The sequence below is a fragment of the Phoxinus phoxinus genome (genome assembly GCF_949152265.1).
Source record: "Phoxinus phoxinus genome assembly, chromosome: 17".
Lineage (NCBI taxonomy): Eukaryota > Metazoa > Chordata > Actinopteri > Cypriniformes > Leuciscidae > Phoxinus > Phoxinus phoxinus.
The window spans coordinates 7266388-7288769 of NC_136892.1; the positions used below are offsets into that span (position 1 = coordinate 7266388).

Sequence of the window (22382 nt, forward strand, 5' to 3'; positions counted from 1 at the left end):
TCACTTCTATCATTCAAGGTAGATTATCTTTTCTTAAAACATTTAACTCCCAATTAAATGTATCATTTATTTTAAAATCTCTGTGTCTATAATCTCCAACTGAGACACTGTGCTGTACTTTGAATAGCTTGTTACTTATGCCACAGGCTCAAATATCAGAATGTAACTGACTTTGAATGAGAGAAAGACTCTGAGAGAAAGTCCAGAATGCCTCAGAGTAATTCTGCATTTTCATAACTTTTATAATTTCATTCTACTCACTTTTTACTCTGACTCAGTCAGAAATTACATGTGTTTCAAATAAACATCTTCATTATATTTTTAATTTTCCTTATATATTTTCCAACTCACATTCTTTTGGAGTCATTATCTATAATTTTTCATCAGCTTGTACTTGTCAATTAACTATACAACTATTATCATAGATCTTTCCTCAAAGTAAATCCTTAACTTTAATCTTATGATCTTATTTTTTATCTCTTGTTCTTTTCAGACAAAAACTAAAATTTTGTAACGTTAAACAATTATTTACTTTTAAACCCACATTAACACCAGAAATTTCTGTTCAAAAGCTTAGCTTGTTTCTGTTCTTCTCTTCAAATACCCCGAAGATAATGTTTTGCTATACAATTACCCTCGGTCATTTTACCACTCTCTGTGTATACTAGAGAAGCAACAGGCTTTCTATTTATATCTCTGTGTCTGTCTAAAGGAGGGTATAGATTCCAAAGGAAGGGGCTGCTACTCCCTTCTCACTCAGTTATCTTTTTCCTTCCTTTTCAGTTTAACTCAAATCAGTTTCTTTTTCCTTCTTTATTTTTTATTTTTATCTCAGATTAATTTCTTTGAATTTTCTTTTTCTTTAAGTTTAACTCAGATCAGTAACCTCAAATATTTGAACAGCTTTACGGTCAAAATAAGAATGCCCGCGATCCTAGCTAGTTACAAAGGGCTCCTTTAATACTTGTATTACTTCAGCGTGTTACAATGTTTTAGAATCTGCCATCGTTTTTACAGTATCGCCACACTTAACCGCTTCTGTCAATCAAGTATCGCTTGTCACACTATCCTCGTCTCCTTCTGAGATCGAATCTTCAAGTGTGTTGGATATGTTTTAGGGATCTGCCATCGTTTTAAACAGTCCCGCCACAGTCCAACCACGTGAACAGTCGTAATCAAGCAACTTTTCTAGCTTAACCGTCTTATAGCTAATTCTCCCAAATGACTAAATGGCCTTTTTTCTAAAAAAGATCCATCTCCATCCCAGCATATCAAATAGTTCTAGAGGTTTACTTTTCAGAGAAACTTTAATAAGTCAAATTAAATTGAATTACTTAATTTAATTCCATTTTTTCTTAATTTTAATTGTTTTAATTTATGTCTGACACATATATTCTTTGGCAATACATCTGGTACTTTAAATAACACAGTTCTTTTAAGCAGTCTCAGTCAATGTCTCAAATCATCAGGCAGACTTAAACTTTTTAGAAAAGAAAAAGCCTTACCTGGAATGACTGAGACAAATGCCTGAAGATGCGATCCTGTTCGTGACGCCAACTGTAGATTCTAAAAATCGTGCTTCCCCCATAATTGTTGAATCACGGAAGCTACACCTGATATTTTGCCAAGAGATTTATTATTTGAACATGTGTCATGTGTCAGACAGAGAGAAACTCAGGCATATAAGAATAAGGCTACATGAGAGGAGGTCTTCATTCTAGATTTCTCTATTCCCCATTATTCTATCTTCTCACCCCATCATGCTAGATGTAAATGGTTTCTGGGTTTCTCCTTCCTTACCCCATAATCTCTATGTTTCCTCCTTCCTCTCACCCCCTCATCATGCCTTAATGCTTCTCCGTGTTTCTCTGCTGTAGTACAGTTAGATTGAGCTTTATATACATCACAGAGAGACTTTCAGCTTCCTTGTAAGGTATAAAAACATATTGCTTATGTTTAAAGATGGAATGTCTACCTAATGCACATGGTCCATCTACTATCCACATTAAGAAACTATTTCTTCAGTGTATACATTAGTGGTGTATACATTAGTGTTATACAAATGGTACATTTGCATCAGTTGAAACATTCATTCTCCTTGCAAAGAACATACAAACTGTACGAATTTGAAGTATCATCATCATTGGAACATCTCCACTAAGTGAACATTGCATACCTCTAAGCAAAATATAACTTTACCAGCTCTCTGCTCAACACACATGTACAAACATAGTCTGACTTCACAAAATACATTATGAAATTATAAAGAAAATTAATAAAGAAAAATAATACTAAAAAATAACATTAAACAGTCAATTTTTCAGTCTTCAGTAGGAAGACTGTTCTAAAGTTTTGGTGCTAAATAGGAAAAGGATCTACCGCCAGCGGTCGATTTTGATATTCTAGGTATTATTAACTGGCCAGAATTTTGAGATCGCAATAGACGTGAAGGACTATAATGCGTTAAGAGCTCGCTCAAGTACTGCGGAGCTAAACCATTTAGTGCTTTGTAAGTAATCAGCAATATTTTAAAATGTATACAATGTTTAATAGGCAGCCAATGCAGTGTTGACAGAACGGGGCTAATATGGTCATACTTCCTGGTTCTGGTAAGAACTCGAGCTGCTGCGTTTTGAACTAGCTGTAGTTTGTTTATTAAGCGTGCAGGGCAACCACCCAGTAGAGCATTACAATAATCTAGACTTGAGGTCATAAACGCATGAACTAATTGTTCCGCATTTGTCAATAAGAGCATATGAAGTAATTCAGATATATTTTTAAGATGGAAAAATGCGGTTTTACAGATACTAAACACGTGACTTTCAAATTAAAGATTGTTATCAAAGAGCACACCCAGGTTCCTTACCGACGACGAAGACTTAACAGAACAGCCATCATGTGTTAGACAGTATTCTAGGTTATTACGTGAGGAAGTTTTTTGTCCAATAATTAGAATCTCTGTTTTTTCAGAATTTAGTAGTAGGAAATTACTAGTCATCCAATTTTTTATGTCAGCTATGCATTCCGTTAATTTTGTGAATTGGTGGGTTTCATTAGGTTTTAAAGAAATATACAGCTGAGTATCATCGGCATAACAGTGAAAGCTAATTCCATGTTTCCTAATGATATCTCCTAATGGTAGCATGTACAGAGTAAACAGCAGCGGTCCTAGTACTGAGCCTTGTGGTACGCCATACTGAACTTGTGATTGATAAGACATCTCTTCATTTACTGCTACAAACTGATAATGGTCAGATAAGTATGATTTAAACCATGCTAGTGCAATTTCACTAATGCCAACAGAGTCTTCGAGTCTATTTAAAAGTATGTTGTGGTCAATAGTGTCAAATGCAGCACTAAGATCGAGTAACACTAATAGAGAGATACAACCACGATCGGATGATAAGAGCAAATCATTTGTGACTCTAACGAGAGCTGTCTCGGTACTATGGTACGGTCTAAATCTGGACTGAAAATCCTTTTAGATATCATTTTTTTCTAGAAAGGAACAGCTGTGAGGATACTGCTTTTTTCTAGTATCTTTGACAGAAAAGGCAGAGTAATTGACTAATTCTGTAGGATCAAGTTGCGTTTTTTTAACAAGTGGTTAATAGGTAGGCTAAGTTCTGTATTCTTATATGCTTTGTTCTAATCGCAATATGCAATAGTGTCTGTAAACCGCAAAAAGACTGTTTGAATATGAGCCGCGTGTCTGTGTGTGAAAGAATGAACGGCACAGACGCGCGCTGTTTACTACAGCTGTACAGCGTGTGTGTGTGCCGTTCATTCACACTCTTACATTAGTAAACATGTTATTTTACATAAACACATCTATAGTTTAGCTTTTAGCCAACTATATTGCTATATGAGTAAAAATCGACTGAAATATGTTTAAATAAAATGTCTTCGTATAAGCAACGTATTAAACTGCAAATTAACATTCATATGCTATCATAAAAATAATATGTAACAGACGAAATAGGAATGTTTAGACAAGATTTCGTTGATTAGTTTTTAATAGATTATAAAGTTTTTACCATAAAAAAGTAGCCTGGGTTTCCCCATACTGCCTTTGCGCAGCGTGATTTTATTCACGCTGAAAGGCAGTCTGGATACCATGGACCAGATTTTCACCTCATCTAGGGAACCAATCACAGAACGGGGAGGGGGCAGCAAGACGATGACGACATCTATGCGACACAACTAAGCAGTTTGTTTATATCCATATATACCTTCGACCCTCATGTTTATCTTGCACAAACAGCAATAGTCGCTGAACGTCATTGTTTACACAAAAATATCTTACCCATCGTCTTCTTCCTTGTCTAATTTCTGTCACTCTACATACGTCATCTGGTTCTGGTATAATGGAAACGATTGGCTATGAGCTACATACAGGCGCATATGATAGACATTCTTAGCACCCAATACACGGCGCCGGGCATTCGTAAACCACGCCTCAAATACGAGAAAATGCACATGTGGTTCCCAGACCCAAGTCTCAACGAGAATTGGGTCTGGCGTTAGCCAGGCTAATAAAAAAGACTACTGTCACATCAAATAAGCTAATTTCTGCTCATATGTTAAATATATTAGTATGTGATGTTTTGTCAAAAATAAAGTAGGTATAATGAATTATCAACTAAGATGTTATTATGGTGTTTGTTCCAATTTTCAAACTAATGAATCCTTAACTTTGAAAAACGTATGATAAAATTTACTTTTTACAAAGAAAGATTACACTTAAAATATTATTAAAATTGTAATTGTTGATTTACATGTGAAAACTTTTAATAAAATAGCAAAAAATATTTTTACAAGGTAAGCAACATCTTTATAGGTCAATATAAGCCTTCTCATTAAATTATTTATGATTGTTTTTTATTAGTGACACATTTGGGGAGAGGATATATTCCAAAACTTTCTGAAAATACTATATGAGAATTAACTGCATAGTTACTAGAAATGTTTACCTTGGATATTATACAATTTGCATGCATACAAAATAAGTCCTCACATTCTTTCTTGTGGCTCGGTGACACCTGAATGAAAGTCTCATTATGCGGGTCATTGTCTTCTCATGTGTGAATCATGCCGCATTAGTCAAAAGTCTTGTGGATACATATTTAGTATGTTTTGTGGCCTTATTTCAGACACTTTAATTTTTTGTTTTTTCAATAACCATGCATAAATATTATTCTCTCAAAAATACAAACATGTACATACATGTTGCTCACATATTATGCTAGCCCTGTTTGTGCTAAATACAGTGTAATTACACCTTTGCCATTAATATGTTTATAAGCAACTGAAAAAAAGCACAAATATCAGGGCATGTCAGAACATCTCAAGGACTCCCAAAACACCTTAGACCCCAGAGGGTTAATGATTAACTGAACATACTGTAATATTAGCTTTACTTATTAGGCTGCTGCCACCACCTTTAATTATTTTAGCCAGTATGGTCGGGCAACAGAGGACAACACACCACCACAACTTCAATCTAAATACAGTTTTATTAACAGAGGGGACTACAAGGACAGGCTAAACACAACCTGGAAAGCCATAGAACTACACAGAGCACTATGTGAATTCACTCACTTCGTTGGTGACAAACCCCAGAATAAATTACAGTGGCACTTCAAACTCATTTAACCCCAAATTCATGCATGTGTAAAACGGTACCTATGACTGTTCCCTACCTTCCCAGTTTTTGTTACACCCACCTAAAACTATCTTGTAAAAAAAACCTCTTAACTCGTCCACCGCAACACTGCCCCTCCCAATCTATCCACTCTCTCCCCGTACCCGCTATCTATCTATCTTCATCGCCGGCGGCCCTAAGCAACCGCGAACGACACCCCCCTCCCAAAAAAAAGAGTGAGTACCGCCGTCTTGTTGTCCACCTTGTCACCGGAACCGAGTGCTCTTCCATCGTCTTTTGCACTCCATTTCAACCTTTTTCCACCCCCAGTCTCTCACCAAACAGCTCCCGCCCCGTTGTTTCTCATTTCTCAATCAGTCTCATTAATCAGTTGCCAAGCCAATATCCCAAAACGCACCACACATTACAATACAAATTGAATATTAGGCATTATTTATGCAGTAGTCAAGCAATGAACACACCGGAAATTGTCTTTACTGGCAACTTAGCCATAATGGCTTATTCTAGTGAATAAACTTGAACAACACTCAATTAGTGCCATACAAATCAATAATTAATGTGGATATACTTTTCACTAGGGGTGTACCGGTTCACAAACCGACGGTTTGGTACATACCTCGGTTTTAAAGTCAGAGTTTGGCTCGGGTTCGGTACAACAGGGGGAGGAAAACTAACATAAAAATTATTATTATTTTTATTTTTTTTAAGTGTTTAACTGAACCTAGGCTCTTTTTGTTAATCTACCCAAAGTCAAACGTTTGTGTAAAAGCATAAATAATTAAGATTGACTGTATTTTCGTTTTAGGTCAAAATGCCATTTGAATGGGAGTGCTAGGGGACACTTCTATGATGGCATCAAAATTGCTATTTTTAAAACACTAAGATGGCTCGACACAACATAAAACTGTGCTTGAAGTATCACCAGGGGCTCTGCACATGAACTTGAGCATTGGCTACATTGTTTGTGTACACAAAGTCTACTAAAAAGAAAGGTTTTGTACAGCAACATTTAAACCTCTGTTAATTCTCATTAAGAATTTTTGTATGAAATAGTCAAACGGGATTGTAATATAGTAAGTGAAGATGCTAAGATCTTGAGAGATCTGTGATTTTTTTTTTTATTTTTTTTTTTTTTTTTGGTGTTTGATCCTGCAGTTCAGGAAAATACCTGTAAAATAACCGTTTTTTTCTGTAAAATGTTTAATGAAAAATGCTGTAAATGTTTTTGCACTTTTTTTAAATTAGTATATTTTACTTTATTCTTTAAATTTACGATTTGTTTGACAGAACTTGACCAAATTATTATTATTATTGCTTTTTTTGTTTTGTTTTTACAGTGTGAGCAATGGTACAAACTGTCCCTTTGTGCCATCAGGTGGGAATTTCACAAACTATTATCGCCATTTTTTTTGTAATTTTACATAAATTTTTATGTAATTTAAGAAAACAGAAAAAAAAACTGTATACATAATACAATTGAAGAATTACTGAATTATTTGTAATTTATAGCATAATACTTCAAATAACAGCAGAGTTGTTAATTTTACAGATTATGTTTGTAATTTTAGAGAGTTGCGAGTACAATTTAAAACAAATTAAATGAACGACTGTGAAAAAAATAGTTTCGTTATTTTCTATAATTGTATTTTTTTTTACACTGTGTATTGTACAGTGTACTAAAATTACGCAAAATATTATCTGGAAAATAGTATTACTATATCAAAACAATTGTTAATAGTTCTAATTTATTTGTATATTGCCTTTCACAATAAATATTGGTTTATAAAAACCAGAATACCTTAACATCCCATTAGAACACATGCTCTAAAAATACCTTAGCAACTGCATAGCACTATGCCAGTGAGTTTTGCTTGGGTAAGCACCGCTAATCTAGTTTTAGACTAGGAGGAGCTGAAAACAGAGACGTCAAGTCGGACACTTTCTGCTTCCCGTAGTTACGCTCGCGCTGTGTTTGCATACTTTACCACAGCTGAAGTGAGATAAATGCAATATTTGCCAAATACACAGATGTTTCAGATACGTTTACAGATAATACTTTATGCACTGCTAAATACAGCATCTGTTTGTACAAGAAATAAAGTTCAACAGAAGCCTATACTATTGAAATACCAATCTAGTGGGATCTACGTTTTTTTAATCAGTTTTATTTTGATAAACATGACACAATATAACATCGTGACTTGATGAAAAGAGCTTTTACTGTCATAAAAAACAGATTTGTGAAAATTAATGGAACTGAAGGTTTTCGAATAAACACGAAACACACATGATCATTGTCATGTGATGGATTTGGCCAATCGTGGAGCAGCTGTGTCGTCATCAGAGCTTGTGCAGGCGCTCTGGAGAAGCTGCGCAGAATGAATCAGCCGGCTGCTCTCGAATTGCTCTCGCGGTACTTTGATGCCATATGTCACAGTCACGTGGCGTCAGCGCGGTCTCAAGTCGGACACAATTTATAACCGACATGCACAGCTTCAAGTCAGCCACCGATTGGTCTGCGCAGCGCTGTATGACGTTAAACAAGCCTTTTTTTAAAACTGCAAAATTCACATGATTTCAGTAAAAGAGGCATTGTTTCTAACATAACGGTTTAGAAACATTTCAAAATTCCAATGGTTCACACCTGGGGGGCGATCTCAATGAACCCATGAATCATGCGGATTAACTGAGATCGACCCCCAGCGGTGAAACTTTGATCAAGTGTCTATGGGTTTTACCTGATCTCTGATCAGCTTAATACATTTGTAAATGTTTTAATTATACATTAGTATAAAGGAATAAGTATTGGCTTCTTTAGCTGAGCCATCCATGTAACAAACTAAACAAGCCCTGAAAATTGATAAAAGAACATTTCTGTCAGGACCACTATCGTCAAATATGATTAGCATACAGTTTGGATTGGCGGTAGGGTTCAGTTCTGGGCGAGAACTCCTTGCGCCTCCATGCAGCCTAGCATGGATAAGAGCAGGGAGAGCAGATATAACCCCCCTTGGGGTAAACAGAACAGAACCAACATGAATGTATGCAAATATAATTAATTCAAGATTTTAAAGTACAACATAATTTGAGAATTTATTCTGATTCAAGGGGAATCAGAATGCCAAATCCTGACTGGGCGAGAGGAGCTGGGGATGGAGGAGGGTAATTTGCTCCTGAGAAACGCAATAGCTGCTGATAATACTGAAGGAGCTTATATATGTATTCTGTGATAGGCGTCGTATTCCTATAGGTAGATGTGGATCAGCTGAGAGTCAGCTGATGCAAGTTTAAGACTAACGTGACCTGCCAGAACTAACGTTACGCTTGATATCATACACTTGATATTTAATCTTATTAGATGTTTAATTAATTGCAGTTGATATATTTTACTTTAAATAAATTTCTGCAATGGGATTGTAAAAGGTGTTTTTATGCATGTTTGGCCTGAGTTTTTGTTACATTTATACTGTTCTGACCAGCAGGGGTCACCAAGTGTGTGGCGTTTTGAACTTTACGAAAAAGAGAATCATTTTGCAAAGCAATTGGTTCAATTGTTTCGAAGCTTTGGAAAACTTTGTTTCCTCCATTCCTGCCAACTCTTTTATGAGTACTGTGAACATACTTTTTCTTTTGTCACATACTGTTTTTCACCTTCTATATCGTAGGGAAGTATGCTATATCAACAATATTAAACACAAACTGAGGGCCCATATACACATGATAATGAGGAACATAAGTAGCAGGTGCTCAGCATAATCTGTAACCATGGAAACAAATGGATGACTAAGAAAACTCAGGGAAACCGGAACTAAATACAGGAACTATGAACATAAGCCGTGTTTCCATTACCTTTCAAATTGCGCAAATTGAAATTGCGATTTGAAAATACGCCCAATGGAAACACGTCAATTTCGCAAAAACTTCACAAAAAAAGTTTGTACGCTCACATGAGGTGGTTTTTCAGGCAATTCGAAAAATACATATTTCGCAAAACTGCAATGGAAATTTTCTTTTTTACAGGTCACCTAACATAGATGGCGCGGTGTGTTTGGACAGTTCTTAATTCAATTCATAAAAGACAAAAGAATTACAGGAATACTGGATTCTAAACCTCAAATAAATGCCACAATCAAGACCTCGAAGCAGAAATGAGGGAGAAACTTGAGCCCCAGCTGAGCCAGGAGTCCTTTCTGTGTGGAGTTTGCACGTTATCCCTGTGTCAGTTTGGTTTCCCCCATAGTCCAAAGACATACAGGTTAGGTGGATTGGAAATGCCAAATTGGCCATAGGGGTGTATGTGAGTGTGACTCACATAAACGCTCAGTGCTGGGTTGCGTCAGGAAGAGCATCCGATGTAAAACCTGTGCCAAATTCAATGTGTGTGTGCGAAAAATTCTGATGAAGCGGACCCTGCAAATGAGCAGGACTAATGCTAGGAAATATATTTATATTTCCTAGCATTAGTCCTGCTCACGTCACACACACACACACATATATACATATACATTTATATATATATATTCACGAGCTACAAGTGAAAAATGTCGCATTTGAGGTTTTCACAAAAATTTGTTTTAAGCCCTCGTCTAGTGATCCCAATGCTCCAAATAGCAATTAAACATCTACATTTATTTTTACGTTTTCTGAGAGGAGTAGGCTTCCTTTCCTTTGTCCATGAAAAATGCTGTGTTCTCTGCTCGATTCTCGACGATTGGTGTTTCCCCTCAGCACAAGTTTGGTATTGTTTTAAAGCTCAGCATTTAAACTTTGTGTATATTCATAGCAAATTCTCAAAGGCATGAGTCTGAACCAATGAAATGTGATTCTCAAACCCATGCCGATGTAAACAAAATGATCTCGCGCTGACTGACACATCTGAAAAAGCGGGCGCACAAAGACGCCTCAGGCAGTGTGATATAGGCTACACGTACACATAATTACAGTATTTCAAAATAACTGTCTTGGCGAGTATTCACACAAACATTATATGTTATGTCTTGCATGTTTGGTTAACTGTTGGGGAAAAACTTCAGATGTGTAACTTTTATATTTGATCCGTGGGGTACAGTAGGTCTTAATATAAGCTGTCTGTTTCATTAATGTTAATCAAACAACTGTGGTATCATGGGTAAAAAAAGTTGAATATATATATTTCTTATAGATATTTGGTTTTGACTTGGTATGTGCCCAATTTGGTGTTATTACCGGGGATTTTAAGGTATGGTTGCTAGGTGATTTTGTTTTGGAACCTTTAATTAGATTTTTCTCAAAATTGACTTTGCTGACTCTATCGACATCAAACAGGTGTAGCTCATTAATTTTTTTGTCTGATGCCAACAAATCATCATTTGAAGTTTTTTTAGTAGTGAAAATAAAAATATATGTATTTTTTTGACAATGTGTTCATTGCAAGCATGGGTCACATATACTCTGAAGTCCTGACAGCTTTGTGTGGACTACTTTTATTTTTATGGCTCGAATGCACCTGTCATCATTCAGACTATTCGGATATTCCACAAAAGTTCTCTTTTCTGTGTGCCACTGACGAATGACAGTCATATGGGTTTGGAATGACAAGAATGCTAGTTAAAAAACTTTCTGTGGGTGAATTCCTTATACCTTTGAAAGAATTTTGGAATCCAAAATAGCAGCAATATTAAATGTATAATATGAACAAGTATACATGCATGTAGTGAAGCATTATAGTTTGATTTATTAATAGACTAGACTACAGCTTCTGTGTATGTGTCTTGTTGTGTAGCCTGCTTACCGAGGCTCTGTTTGTTTACTGTTTGTTATATATAAAATGTGATATGTGATATGATTGTGACTCAAGAATGAAGCTTGGTTAGATATCCATTCAGAAACCTGGAAGTTACGACAAGACCACCATTGTGTGTGTGTGTGTGTAGTACTGATTGCTTCCAGGGCTTATCTTCCTTTTTGTCATTTTCAGCTACACTATGACAGCTTCTGCGATTTACCATGGACATGCATTCATTTAGCTCACTCAAGCAGGAAAACTTGCCTCCTCTGAGAGTCTCATCTTTACTCTGAAATATCATTGCACAAAAAAAAACTAAAACACGCACATTGGCACATTTTAATCAGGCAATGTTGCAAATGTCTTAAAGAGTCTGTGCTAAATTGTTCTTTGGATTATGTTGGTTAATAAATTACAATCTATATTAAGCCTAATATACAGCACATATATGTATGGCACAATGTTTTACGAGTACAGCACCTGTTTAACCTGGGTTGTTGATGCTTTGTGAATACAGTGCAAAATATCACACACAAAAGTGACACAACTGTTTAGTGAGAGAAATTTAGGAATCTCTTTGCTTGCTCTAATTCTTGTACCAGTATAAACTGTGGGTGAAGCTTATTGCTATTGTTCTTTAATCTTTCATCTTTACTCTTTTTTTTTTTTACATTCTGACAATCCCAGGTACTTTTGTGGACGTCCTTAATTTCGAGAGGGGAAAAAAAAGGTTTCTCACAAGAACCTTGGCTATTGAATAATAAAAAACGTAACAATGCCCATATATTCGCCTGATTAGAGAACTTGATGATCACTTCCAACATTAACTTTAAGGTGTTGATTATATATATATATATAATGTATGTATATATATATATAATGTATATATATTATAGATTTAAAATTAAACTGCCCTATTAAACACACACACACACACACACACACACACACACAACAACAACAACAAAGGCTTAATATGGCAGTTTCAGTTTTTGAGTGTTAGAAACGTGTCTTGCTCACTAACTGAAGATATGGGAATACATTCAGCAGAAATTCTGTCGACATGTTTGCTCTAGTGCACCTGATTTGCATAATTCCTTTAGGAAAATGAGTGCTAAAACAATGCAGATTGCACCATTATAAGTGGCCACAATTTATTCTAAGTACATTTCCTCCTGTGTATGCCATATTCTGGCTTAATCCGTAATATTTTTGTTTATGCATCATTGCAAATTGCTTTAATTTAGATCTTTGGAAAGTTATATTTCATCACAAGCTTGAATAAGTTGGATTTACCTTTCAGATCAGATGTGGTATCATGAATTATAGTTTTTCTTACTGCAACGAATGCGATTCCCTCTCCTGTATAAATAAAAAAAATCATATAAGTAGATAAATATTACACACATAACTAAAAAATGTGTCATATTTTGAGCAGTAAGAGAAAACAGATGTACTAAAAGCTCCATCAGTAAGATGAATGTTTCACTTTTGCACAAAAGAACTGACAAGGTATTTTTTCGCTTCTTTTAATAATTATTGCCCTAATTTTTCCCATTGACATTTCCACAGAGGCGAGAGTCGGCTTCCTTTTCCAAGAAGACCAACAACACTTTCAACATTGTGGGAACCACCTATAGCATGGGTGTAGCCAAAGATCCCGGATTGACAACCATCTCCAAGAGTGCCACATCCACATCCACATCCACCCCATCACAGCCGGTCAGAGAAATACGACTACCCAAAATGGATGGTGAATATGTGCCGGAGGGTGGAAAAAAGTCATACAATCGCGTCAGCAAAGTGGACAAGATCTCTCGTATCATCTTTCCAGTGCTCTTCTTCATCTTCAACCTGGGTTACTGGGCCACGTATGTCAACAGAAAGCCGACCATTGAGCGTTCCAGCCCACAGAAATGAACATGGCGACTGCCAAAAGAGGAAAAACTGCCAGTCGACCATGATACTGTTTTCATTTTCCAAATTTCCCATCATCCTTTTTTTCCTCCCATTTTGTAGTAGTGTCAAACAGCCATGTAAACACATAACCCTAGTTTTCCAAATGTGTATGTGACATTTCCTGTGTTGCATGAGGTAAAGTATGAATAATTAATATTATGACTAGTCTCATTTGGATGATCATTACTTACCCACTAAACCCTCCCTCACTCCACACACTGTCTATCATCAGGAGGAAAACTTCAGTCACCATTGGCTGTCGGTCGCCATGACAAGTACCTGTAGCCTTTCAGCAGCCAGTAGCGATGTCTGTAGGCGCATCATTATTAACTATCTGTCCTTTGACACTCCGCAGACCCAGAGTAATATCATCTAGAGTTGTGTTCTGATCCCCCTGGGTCTATATCTGTGCATTTACCTGTCCAGTGACTCTATTGTTTAAACAGCCTGAGCAGGCTCCAAGATAAAGAAACTGTGTGCCTTTTTAATCACTCGCCATAGAGATGAAAAGTTTGGCACATGCTGACATTGTCTTCAAGCTTATGCCTGCCTACTGAAAAACATGTCAGTGTTGATTGATCTCTCACAGGTTGGTGTTAAACTCGAAGTCGTCCTGCATGCGAGTTGATTTAGAGTTGATGGTTAACCGTAAGGCTCTGCGCCAGCCAACGGTTCTTTGTTTATGGCCAATTTGAGCAGCCGGGATCAGAGAAAGTAGTGAGTGAATTATGACGCTACAACAGGCTATAAAGCATTTTAGTTGTGAAGAAAATCAAGACCAGATTTTAGATGTGGGCCAGTGCCACACAGGACGAAACATGCATTGCCATTACCTCACACTGAAGTGTTGGTGGTTTTGATCTTTACACTGATGATTTCTTGATTTATGTATTGTACAATATACGATTTTTATTGTTATCTGAATCATAAAATCTTGTTAATTTGGCAACTGCAAGCCAATATCATAGTTTCCTGTGTCTGAGATGTAGAAGTAGTTTCAAAGCCATGTTAATTTAAGCATAAATTATAGATAATCTTAGTACATACACTCATCATGGATGTGCATTTGTGCTGTTATCACCATTGTTTCCTTATGATTTTATTTATTTCACATAGTGTGTTCAATTTGTATTATGCATCAGGTTTTAGAATAAAAATCGGTAACACTTTCTATGAAGACCATGCTTATAATGAATTATAGCCCAATTTATACTTATTTATAAGTATTACTATTCTATAAATATATTTATAAAGGCTCATTAAGACCTATACTGCATTATAAGAACAGTTATAGATACATTTATATTATTTTTTTTATAATTCCTTATAAGTCATGCATTTGCTTTTTCAATGTGCATGCTCATAATCAATTATACACTGATTTATGAATGATCAAATATAATATAGATCCAGAGACAATTGTTTGCTGTACCAATTAGTTATCAATTATGTCTTTAATGACAAATGTTTGCATTAGAGGTTATAAATGGTAATTTTGATTTGTTCATATCTCCTCAGCCATATGCATGGTATTGCTTATAGCAGTTTGAAATTATACTAAAAAGTTTTACTAGTTTGTAACATTAAAAAAAAAGATTATTTATAATAAATAATTATTATATCATTATAATTACGATTATAATAGATCGTTTTTGATTCGTTCGTCAAACCTACATCATCAGAAAAGGAATTCCATTCCAGACCGGAAGTAACTTTTCAGACTTTGATTAAAGATTACCACGGCAAACATTTTTTTTCTGTGTGTTAACTTGCACGGATTATTTGTTCACCACAAGACTAGAAATATGCGCTAACAAAGTAAATAGGGTCAATTTTGATTTCATGTCGACTTTAATAAAGGCCTTCAGAAGCAAAAAGATGAGTTTGTGTAAGAAAAATATTCATATTTAACACGTTACAAAGTAAAATTTGGAGTTTGTTTACGATGGATGTATGCACGTTTAATGGATTATGAGCATGCGCATTGAAAAAGCAAATACATAACTTAAGGAATTATAAAAATAATATAAATGTAACTATAACTGTTCTTATTATGCAGTGAAGCTTTATAAATGTATTTATAAAATAGTAATACATACTTATAAATAAGTATAAAGGAGCTATAATTCATTATAAGCATGGTCTTCATAGAAAGTGTTACCGAAAAATCGCTTGCATTCACTTAGAAAGCGTTAGGTTTATATGTGAATTTAAATGGAGACATTTTTGTAGATAAACTAAGAAGTTGCGTAAAGTATGTACTTATGTGACAGCAAGCTATATTAAGCAAAAAAACATTAACTTTGCCATTTCACTTGTTTCATGAACCATTAATGTGGCTGTTGAACAATAGCTTCAGACACACAACATAAAATCTCACTCATCAGTTTTAAGTGGATTTATTATCACAAGAATAGATAGGGCTCTTGTTTATTTTAATATTCCAAATAAGAATAGTTTTTTTTCCTCCCATTTATTAGGATGTGTTAAGATTAAATTAATGCATGACAATCTTTTCATTAGTTACATCACCACATATGCTATATCTTTCTGAATGAGGCTTCATGTTTTTTGTATATCGTAAGGGCCCTTCAAATAGCCATATTCAATAGGCTCCTTACATTTCATCTGAGCTATGGTAGGGCTAGATCAGCTGGTGTTGGTATTGATTGTTGACACAGTAGAAATCATAATTAAAACCACACCTAAGAAGTATATTTATATAGGAATTTTAATCTATTTACTTATCTGATAGCATACATTATCTATGCTTATACTGTATAAGGCATAACCTTGACATCTTCAATACAGATGTTCAAAAACAATATTGGGAAGAGCTATGCCAGATAGCACACGCACATCTCCAAGTCAAGTCATGCTATAGAACACCTAATTTGGAAAATATCTGTTGTATACAAGCATCTAATACCAACTTGTTATATGCCGTTTTACATACATTCTAAATCAATTAAAGATATTTTCTAAATGTCTTTAACATCTGACAGGATTTTTATTTATTTTTTGCAAACTAAAAAATACACCTTCCAAACATGCACATCAAATATATACATCTCTGTTATGTAGCTTACGTGTGCTATCAGGGTAGTGTCTTAATGGTTTATTTAAATATAAGAACAAGTAAAAGATGTAATATTTTTTTAGATGTTGTCAGCCAACTTAAAATAGGAGATGTGGGAAACGTAGTTGTGTTAATTCCCATATTACTTATGTAAATTTTGTCAGCATACTTGTCTAAAATGTGTGACATCTGGCTTTTTACATGCACGTAAAGGCTAATATTAGCTAATTGGTAAAGTAATCACTGACAAATTCTAAAATGATGCTGATTTACTGTTTAAAATATTGTTGTTAAGCTGATTACACATTTGAAATCCCCCTTTTGCCCCCTTGTGTGTTTCAGATCTGAAATGTATATTTCTGGGTAATGTTGAACGGTTAGCATCTTTGCTAATAACACTAGCCTAATGCTAGATCTGCCAGATGTACCACCTTGTGTGCACTTTTCTGAACATTTACTGTGAAGAGGCAGATGTACAATCTGTCAGGCTCCCTGTATATACTGTATCAAGAAAAAGAAAAAAAGCAACAATTTTTTTGTTTGTTTTTTTGCTGCTGCTGCATGTCCCAATTGCATCTGACACAACCTTGTGGTTTGTGGAGCCGTGGTAGATGTTATCTTATTCAGTTTTCTGATTTCTTTTCACAATGTCTGGGTTTGAAATGTGGCTTGTTCTTTCCAAAAAGCTTTATTCTTGATAAATGGTAGTGGGAAAGCAAGGCTTCAATTAATGTAATAGTGTAAGACGAACATTATCTTGAAAGGACAGTTGGTTTGTTTTGAAGACATCAATCTTGTGCCTCCTGGTGGTTCGTCACGTCATGCTTGTTGTACTCTGGCGCATGCTAGATATTTTGTTATGTCACACTGTGATTCAATACCAAGAGGCTGATAGAACAAGGACATAGGCGACATAGACCATGTCATAGGGAATGACTAAAATCCCTCTAAATCTCGTTAAGGCGACACTTCTTGACTCATGATTTGACTTACTTGAACGTGGGAAAAAATTTTCTCTGACATACCGGATGATTCAATGTCTATTATATTAGTGCAGTTGTGCGAGAACGGTCTCCTTTTGTCCCACATTTACTAAGATGTGTGTCATGGATATATGTTTGCAATAAAAGTTGTTCCATAAATGTCAAAAAAGAAAGTCAAAATAAATTTTAAGTAAAGTGTTGTGCTGGAGCACAAGTGAATTGATGAAGCCGCCTGCCTCAAAAAATCTGCTATGTTTACAATTTGCTGCCTCGGCCATACATCATGATTATAGCCAAATTATCAGCTTTGCCAAATGACCTTTAGATAAAGTGTAGGGGGAATGATTTGCCCTTTGATATTGAGTTTCTTGCACAGGCATGTCAAGAGAGCATTTGTGATGGGTTAATTTGAGAGAAGTTGCTTTAGCATAGCTTTTGATTTCCGAGCAATTTGCGAAACCCTGTGAAGATGGAGACTTTGCCCCAATGGTAGAACAACTGACCTATTTGACGCCATTACTGATTTATACCCTTAGTGGAATAACAAGCTGATATACCTCTCATCTTAGATCGTCAGCCTAACTCAATGCTATTGAGTCAAATACAGTTCAGTGAATTTTGCCAAATGCCCCTGGTTTTGTCAATGGAAACTAGAAAGGTTTGGTAGCCTTAATCTTCTGCAATTTTTAAACTGATTTATTATATTTTTTTGGTAACACATTATTTCAATAGTCCACTTTATATATTATATTAACTAGAAGTAACTTTGCTACTACACGTCAACTACCAGTCATTAAAGTATCAGTAGACTCAGCTTGATATCTGCCAGAACTTTATTGTGATTTACCCCAACAGACTATAAATATGCAAGTAAATGTCAACTTATTCTACTAACCCTAACTAGAACCCTGATCTAACAGTCTCCTAACACTGAAAGGGTTAACCCCACACCATTTTCAACTAAAAACTTTTTATGCCGTTATGGGGGGCTGAAAAAACACACATACTTTTGAAAAGAGGTTTCAAAGTGCAAGTTTTTGAAAACTATACTGTCATTTTCTCTGTGTAAGTTACAAAAATGCAAATTTGTGAAAATGGTGATGTCATGCGCATACGTATAATGTGTTCAGTCTGAAGGCGGATTGTTTCTTTTCAAAGTGCCATCGCCAACTACTGGCCCGGCATGCATAATACAGCGTTTTTAGTTGTTTTTGCGAAATACGTGTGAACAGAGATTTTTTTTAACAGCGTTTTCATCTGCATGCAAAGTAAACCGTTTTCTGTTTTATAGTACATTGTTGTACATTGTTTAGTAGAATGTCTAAAGTGGACTATCAAAATATTGTCATAAAATAAAAAAAATCTGCATCTAGATAGTTGTTCTTTTAATAGTTCATGGAAGAGGAGTTACTACGCTAGTCACATTCTCAACTTTGCAACATGAGGCGCTAGATAGTGGGCATCAGTGTAAACAGTTAAAGAGTCCCTATTATGGATTTTTGAAAATTTCCTTTCATGTAGTGTGTAACATAGCTTTAAGTGAATGAAAACATATTGCAAAGTTTTAAATCCGAAAGTGCACCAAATATAAAATTAAAGTCTTTCAAAAGTAAGAGTCGACTTTGAGTCAATGAAATTAATCGTTTTTTTCAAACGAGTCATAAGCCATTTCGTTGTGACGTCAAGACGAAACATTAGCATGGCCGTCCACTTATTGCTCGTGCAGACACCAGGGAAAACTTGAACCTCAAACCTGCAGCTGATTCCTGTGGAGACTGGATAACATCATGTCGAGAAGATGCTGTGCTCTACAATGTGAAGGTAAAACCATTTTTGTTTCACTGCCCAAGGATGAGCATGTGAAGAATCAGTGGTTAAAAATTATTCTTTACCACGATATCACAGCAGTAGAATCCTAAACTTTTGCGGTGTCCCCTTTATTGACTTTATCGACTGCTTCTTAAATCTCGGAGTTCAATGCAGGATTCGCAAACCGCTTGCTCTTGAAAGATGGTGTACAAAAAACTTACTTTTGAGTTGTATATTGTGTAGGTCTCCTGCTAACTGGCTAACTCACATTATTACTGTCTAACTGAAATACTTCTGCTAATCAGTTGTGGGCCACTATTACCTAAAACTGTGTCTATTAATGCAGATTGTATGTTCTTCACTACTTGAGGAGAGATTAAGCATGGAGCAAGATTTGTTTTACCAACGTTTACATCAGTCATTCACGCTAGAGCTCGGCTAATGAATACATTGCAAACATGCACTGTTATTGATACAGTTTCCATGTGTTCACCGCAATATATTCGAATAATACTCAGTAAATAAATTAGTACAAGTAAAATAATCGGTTTGTTGATGGACATGCACTTGTTAATGCTGATGGTGAGGAATTACAATTGCAACATCTCATAATGTACCTCAAACTGAGTAGCGTATCACTGAGAAACGTCCTGCTCGAGTTGTCCTTGCGATGGAGGTTCGGGTTTAATGAATAGTTCTTCCTATGTTTCATCATCGGACTTGAGCTCGCATTGATATGGTAAAATCGCCGTCATTGTTCGTTACTGTCTGTGTTTAGTTTACGGTGTTGGAAGCCTCAGGACACGCAGAGCTGACATTATGGCAATGGGCATTTTTGTTTTTGACGCACGCTGTATGTGGTAAACCAATCACAACAGACTGAACTGTCTGGCCAATCAGAGAAGAGTAGCTCGCGGTAAGGATGGATTTAGAGAGATTGATTCATCTGACGAGTCATTTGAGAATGATTGAAAATGTGGTGATCTGCAAATGTATAGTTTGAGGAAATGAAACCTTTGATGCATGTAAACCTGACTCCAAAACAACATTAGGAAACTTTAAAATAGCATAATAGGGGCACTTTAATCTGTTGACATTTAGCTGAATAATATCCCATCTGGTTTAATGCACAAATCAGATGAGATATTATTGAGTATCAACCCCTTAAGTGTGAGGTTAATTATTACCCAATTTAATGCAAGAATGCATTTTAAGTATTTACAATAGGACAACGTACTTGCATTTGCCCTTATGATCCTCTTGCTTATGTGTTTGGTCAGCCTAGCAGATTCTGTAGCTTCTTCTGTTGGTGGCAAAGGATTCTAGGTTGGAGACCAAACTAAGAGTATTACATATTAAAGCATTGAGAAGAAAATGTACAGTGATTGTACTTTATCGAGATCTTAATGACCTTTACTTACTTTGTAACATGCATGTTGCAATAGTTTTCAAGTGGCACTGTTGTCAAACACATCTGAAACCCAAATGTTTCTTCAGTGAACCCTGGGTAATTAGGCTACAGATTATAACTGTGAGGTTGTGAACTTAAGTGTGAAGGTTTCTGTGAGGTATATGAAATATATGGACTTTAACATTCGCAGTGTCTTATGTATGGCCAACTTGTATGAAAAAAATTGGAGCAAAATTTTGTGCAATCTAAAGAATTTGTTCGGTCATTTGAATAATGGCCCTCCCTGCCACTGTGTAGCACTAAGAAAGACTGTCAGATATGTTGTTTTTGTTAAATCTTGATTTAAATGTGTTTTGCTTTTATTTTTGTTGTGAAAGTTTGTTTGTGGCGCTAATGACAGTATTCTAGTGTTGTTTTCAATCTTTGTGTCCTGGTTTGCTGTTTTACGTTGAATAAATATTCAGTCCTTTCATTTCCTTGTTGTTGATGTTGTCTTATGTTAGCTATGATGCAGAGGTGTGTGTGTGGGTGGGTGTCCGCGTAGGTGGGTGTGTGTCTGTGTGTCATTGAATCTGGTAACCAGTTTCCCAGACAAAATTTCCCAGAAAGAGGGGGACATTTTTTGTTCCCCATGAGGAAAACAGCTCATAAAATATGTTCCCTTTCAAAAGCTACACCTAATGCTGAGCTTGATTCAGCGCTCTGGGAAAACTTTTTGTGTGACCGGCTCCAAATACATGTGTGTAAATGTCAATGGAACTGACTTTGAACTTTTATAGCCTCAGACAGTGACGTCATTGGATTGCGCGCTCGTCAGAAGATATAATTAGTTGTACCACAAGTGCATCAACTGGGGTCTCATTTATAAAGCGTGCGTACGCACAAAACGGGGCTGGAAACGTACGTACGCCAGACATTTAATTTTCACTCATTTTCATACATTATATCCACATTATCATGAAGATTAAATCCAACAGTGTTATTTGTGCCAATTGTTTTAGGCTATATACATCTAGTAAAATCAAAACGTAATTCAAAATGTATTAAAAAAAAAAATTTATAATAATCAGCGCTGCCTTACAGTCACATTGTCCACAACGGGAGCGCAGGAGGACATGACGCGACTACATGTGATAGAGAATAGCATGAAATACCCTTTTATTAGAGAACTGCAGAACACAGTGTGAAAATGAAATATTTTCCTTAATGTACATATATCATAAAATGTCAAAGTCTGCAAATACAGTCATGAAGCATAATCACTACTCATCATCGGTCCTAACTATTACGGTGTTAATTACAAAACCGTCAAGAAGCATGTGTTCACTATAACATTTTCATCTTAAATTTTCGCCTACAAATTAATTATGCAATTTTGTCAAGGTGTTAACGATCAGTGTATTTGCTAGAAACATATAAATCCTCCGGTGACCCGGGTATGTAATGCTTCATGATGGCACTGCTGGCACTGTTGGAGGATTACGCCAATGACAGAATAAGGAGAGAACGAGTTTTCAGGGACCAGGATGATTTCCTGGCCGAGGATGATTTCCTGGCCTATTCCTTATAAGCCGATTTAGATTCCCTAGAGCTGTGCTCTTGGATCTGTGTGCTGAATTGGGTCCAGTATTAGAGAGGGCAACACGCCGGAACCATGCCATCCCAGTCCAAATACAAGTCCTCACCACTCAACCAGGCTGTTTCCAGCGGGA

At 35.9% G+C, this 22382-nt stretch overlaps 1 protein-coding gene across 1 annotated transcript in view; it reads left to right on the plus strand.

Moving 5' to 3' along the window:
- The window catches only part of gabra3 (gamma-aminobutyric acid type A receptor subunit alpha3), a gene marked incomplete at its 3' end in the record, with an annotated part of 406040 nt that extends 392691 nt beyond the window's left edge, over window positions 1-13349 (plus strand). The window contains exon 11 of the mRNA XM_079584913.1: window positions 13002-13349. Coding sequence (XP_079441039.1) covers window positions 13002-13349 — 348 coding nt within the window. The remainder of the gene's footprint in view (window positions 1-13001) is intronic.
- Window positions 13350-22382: the final 9033 nt, after the last annotated feature.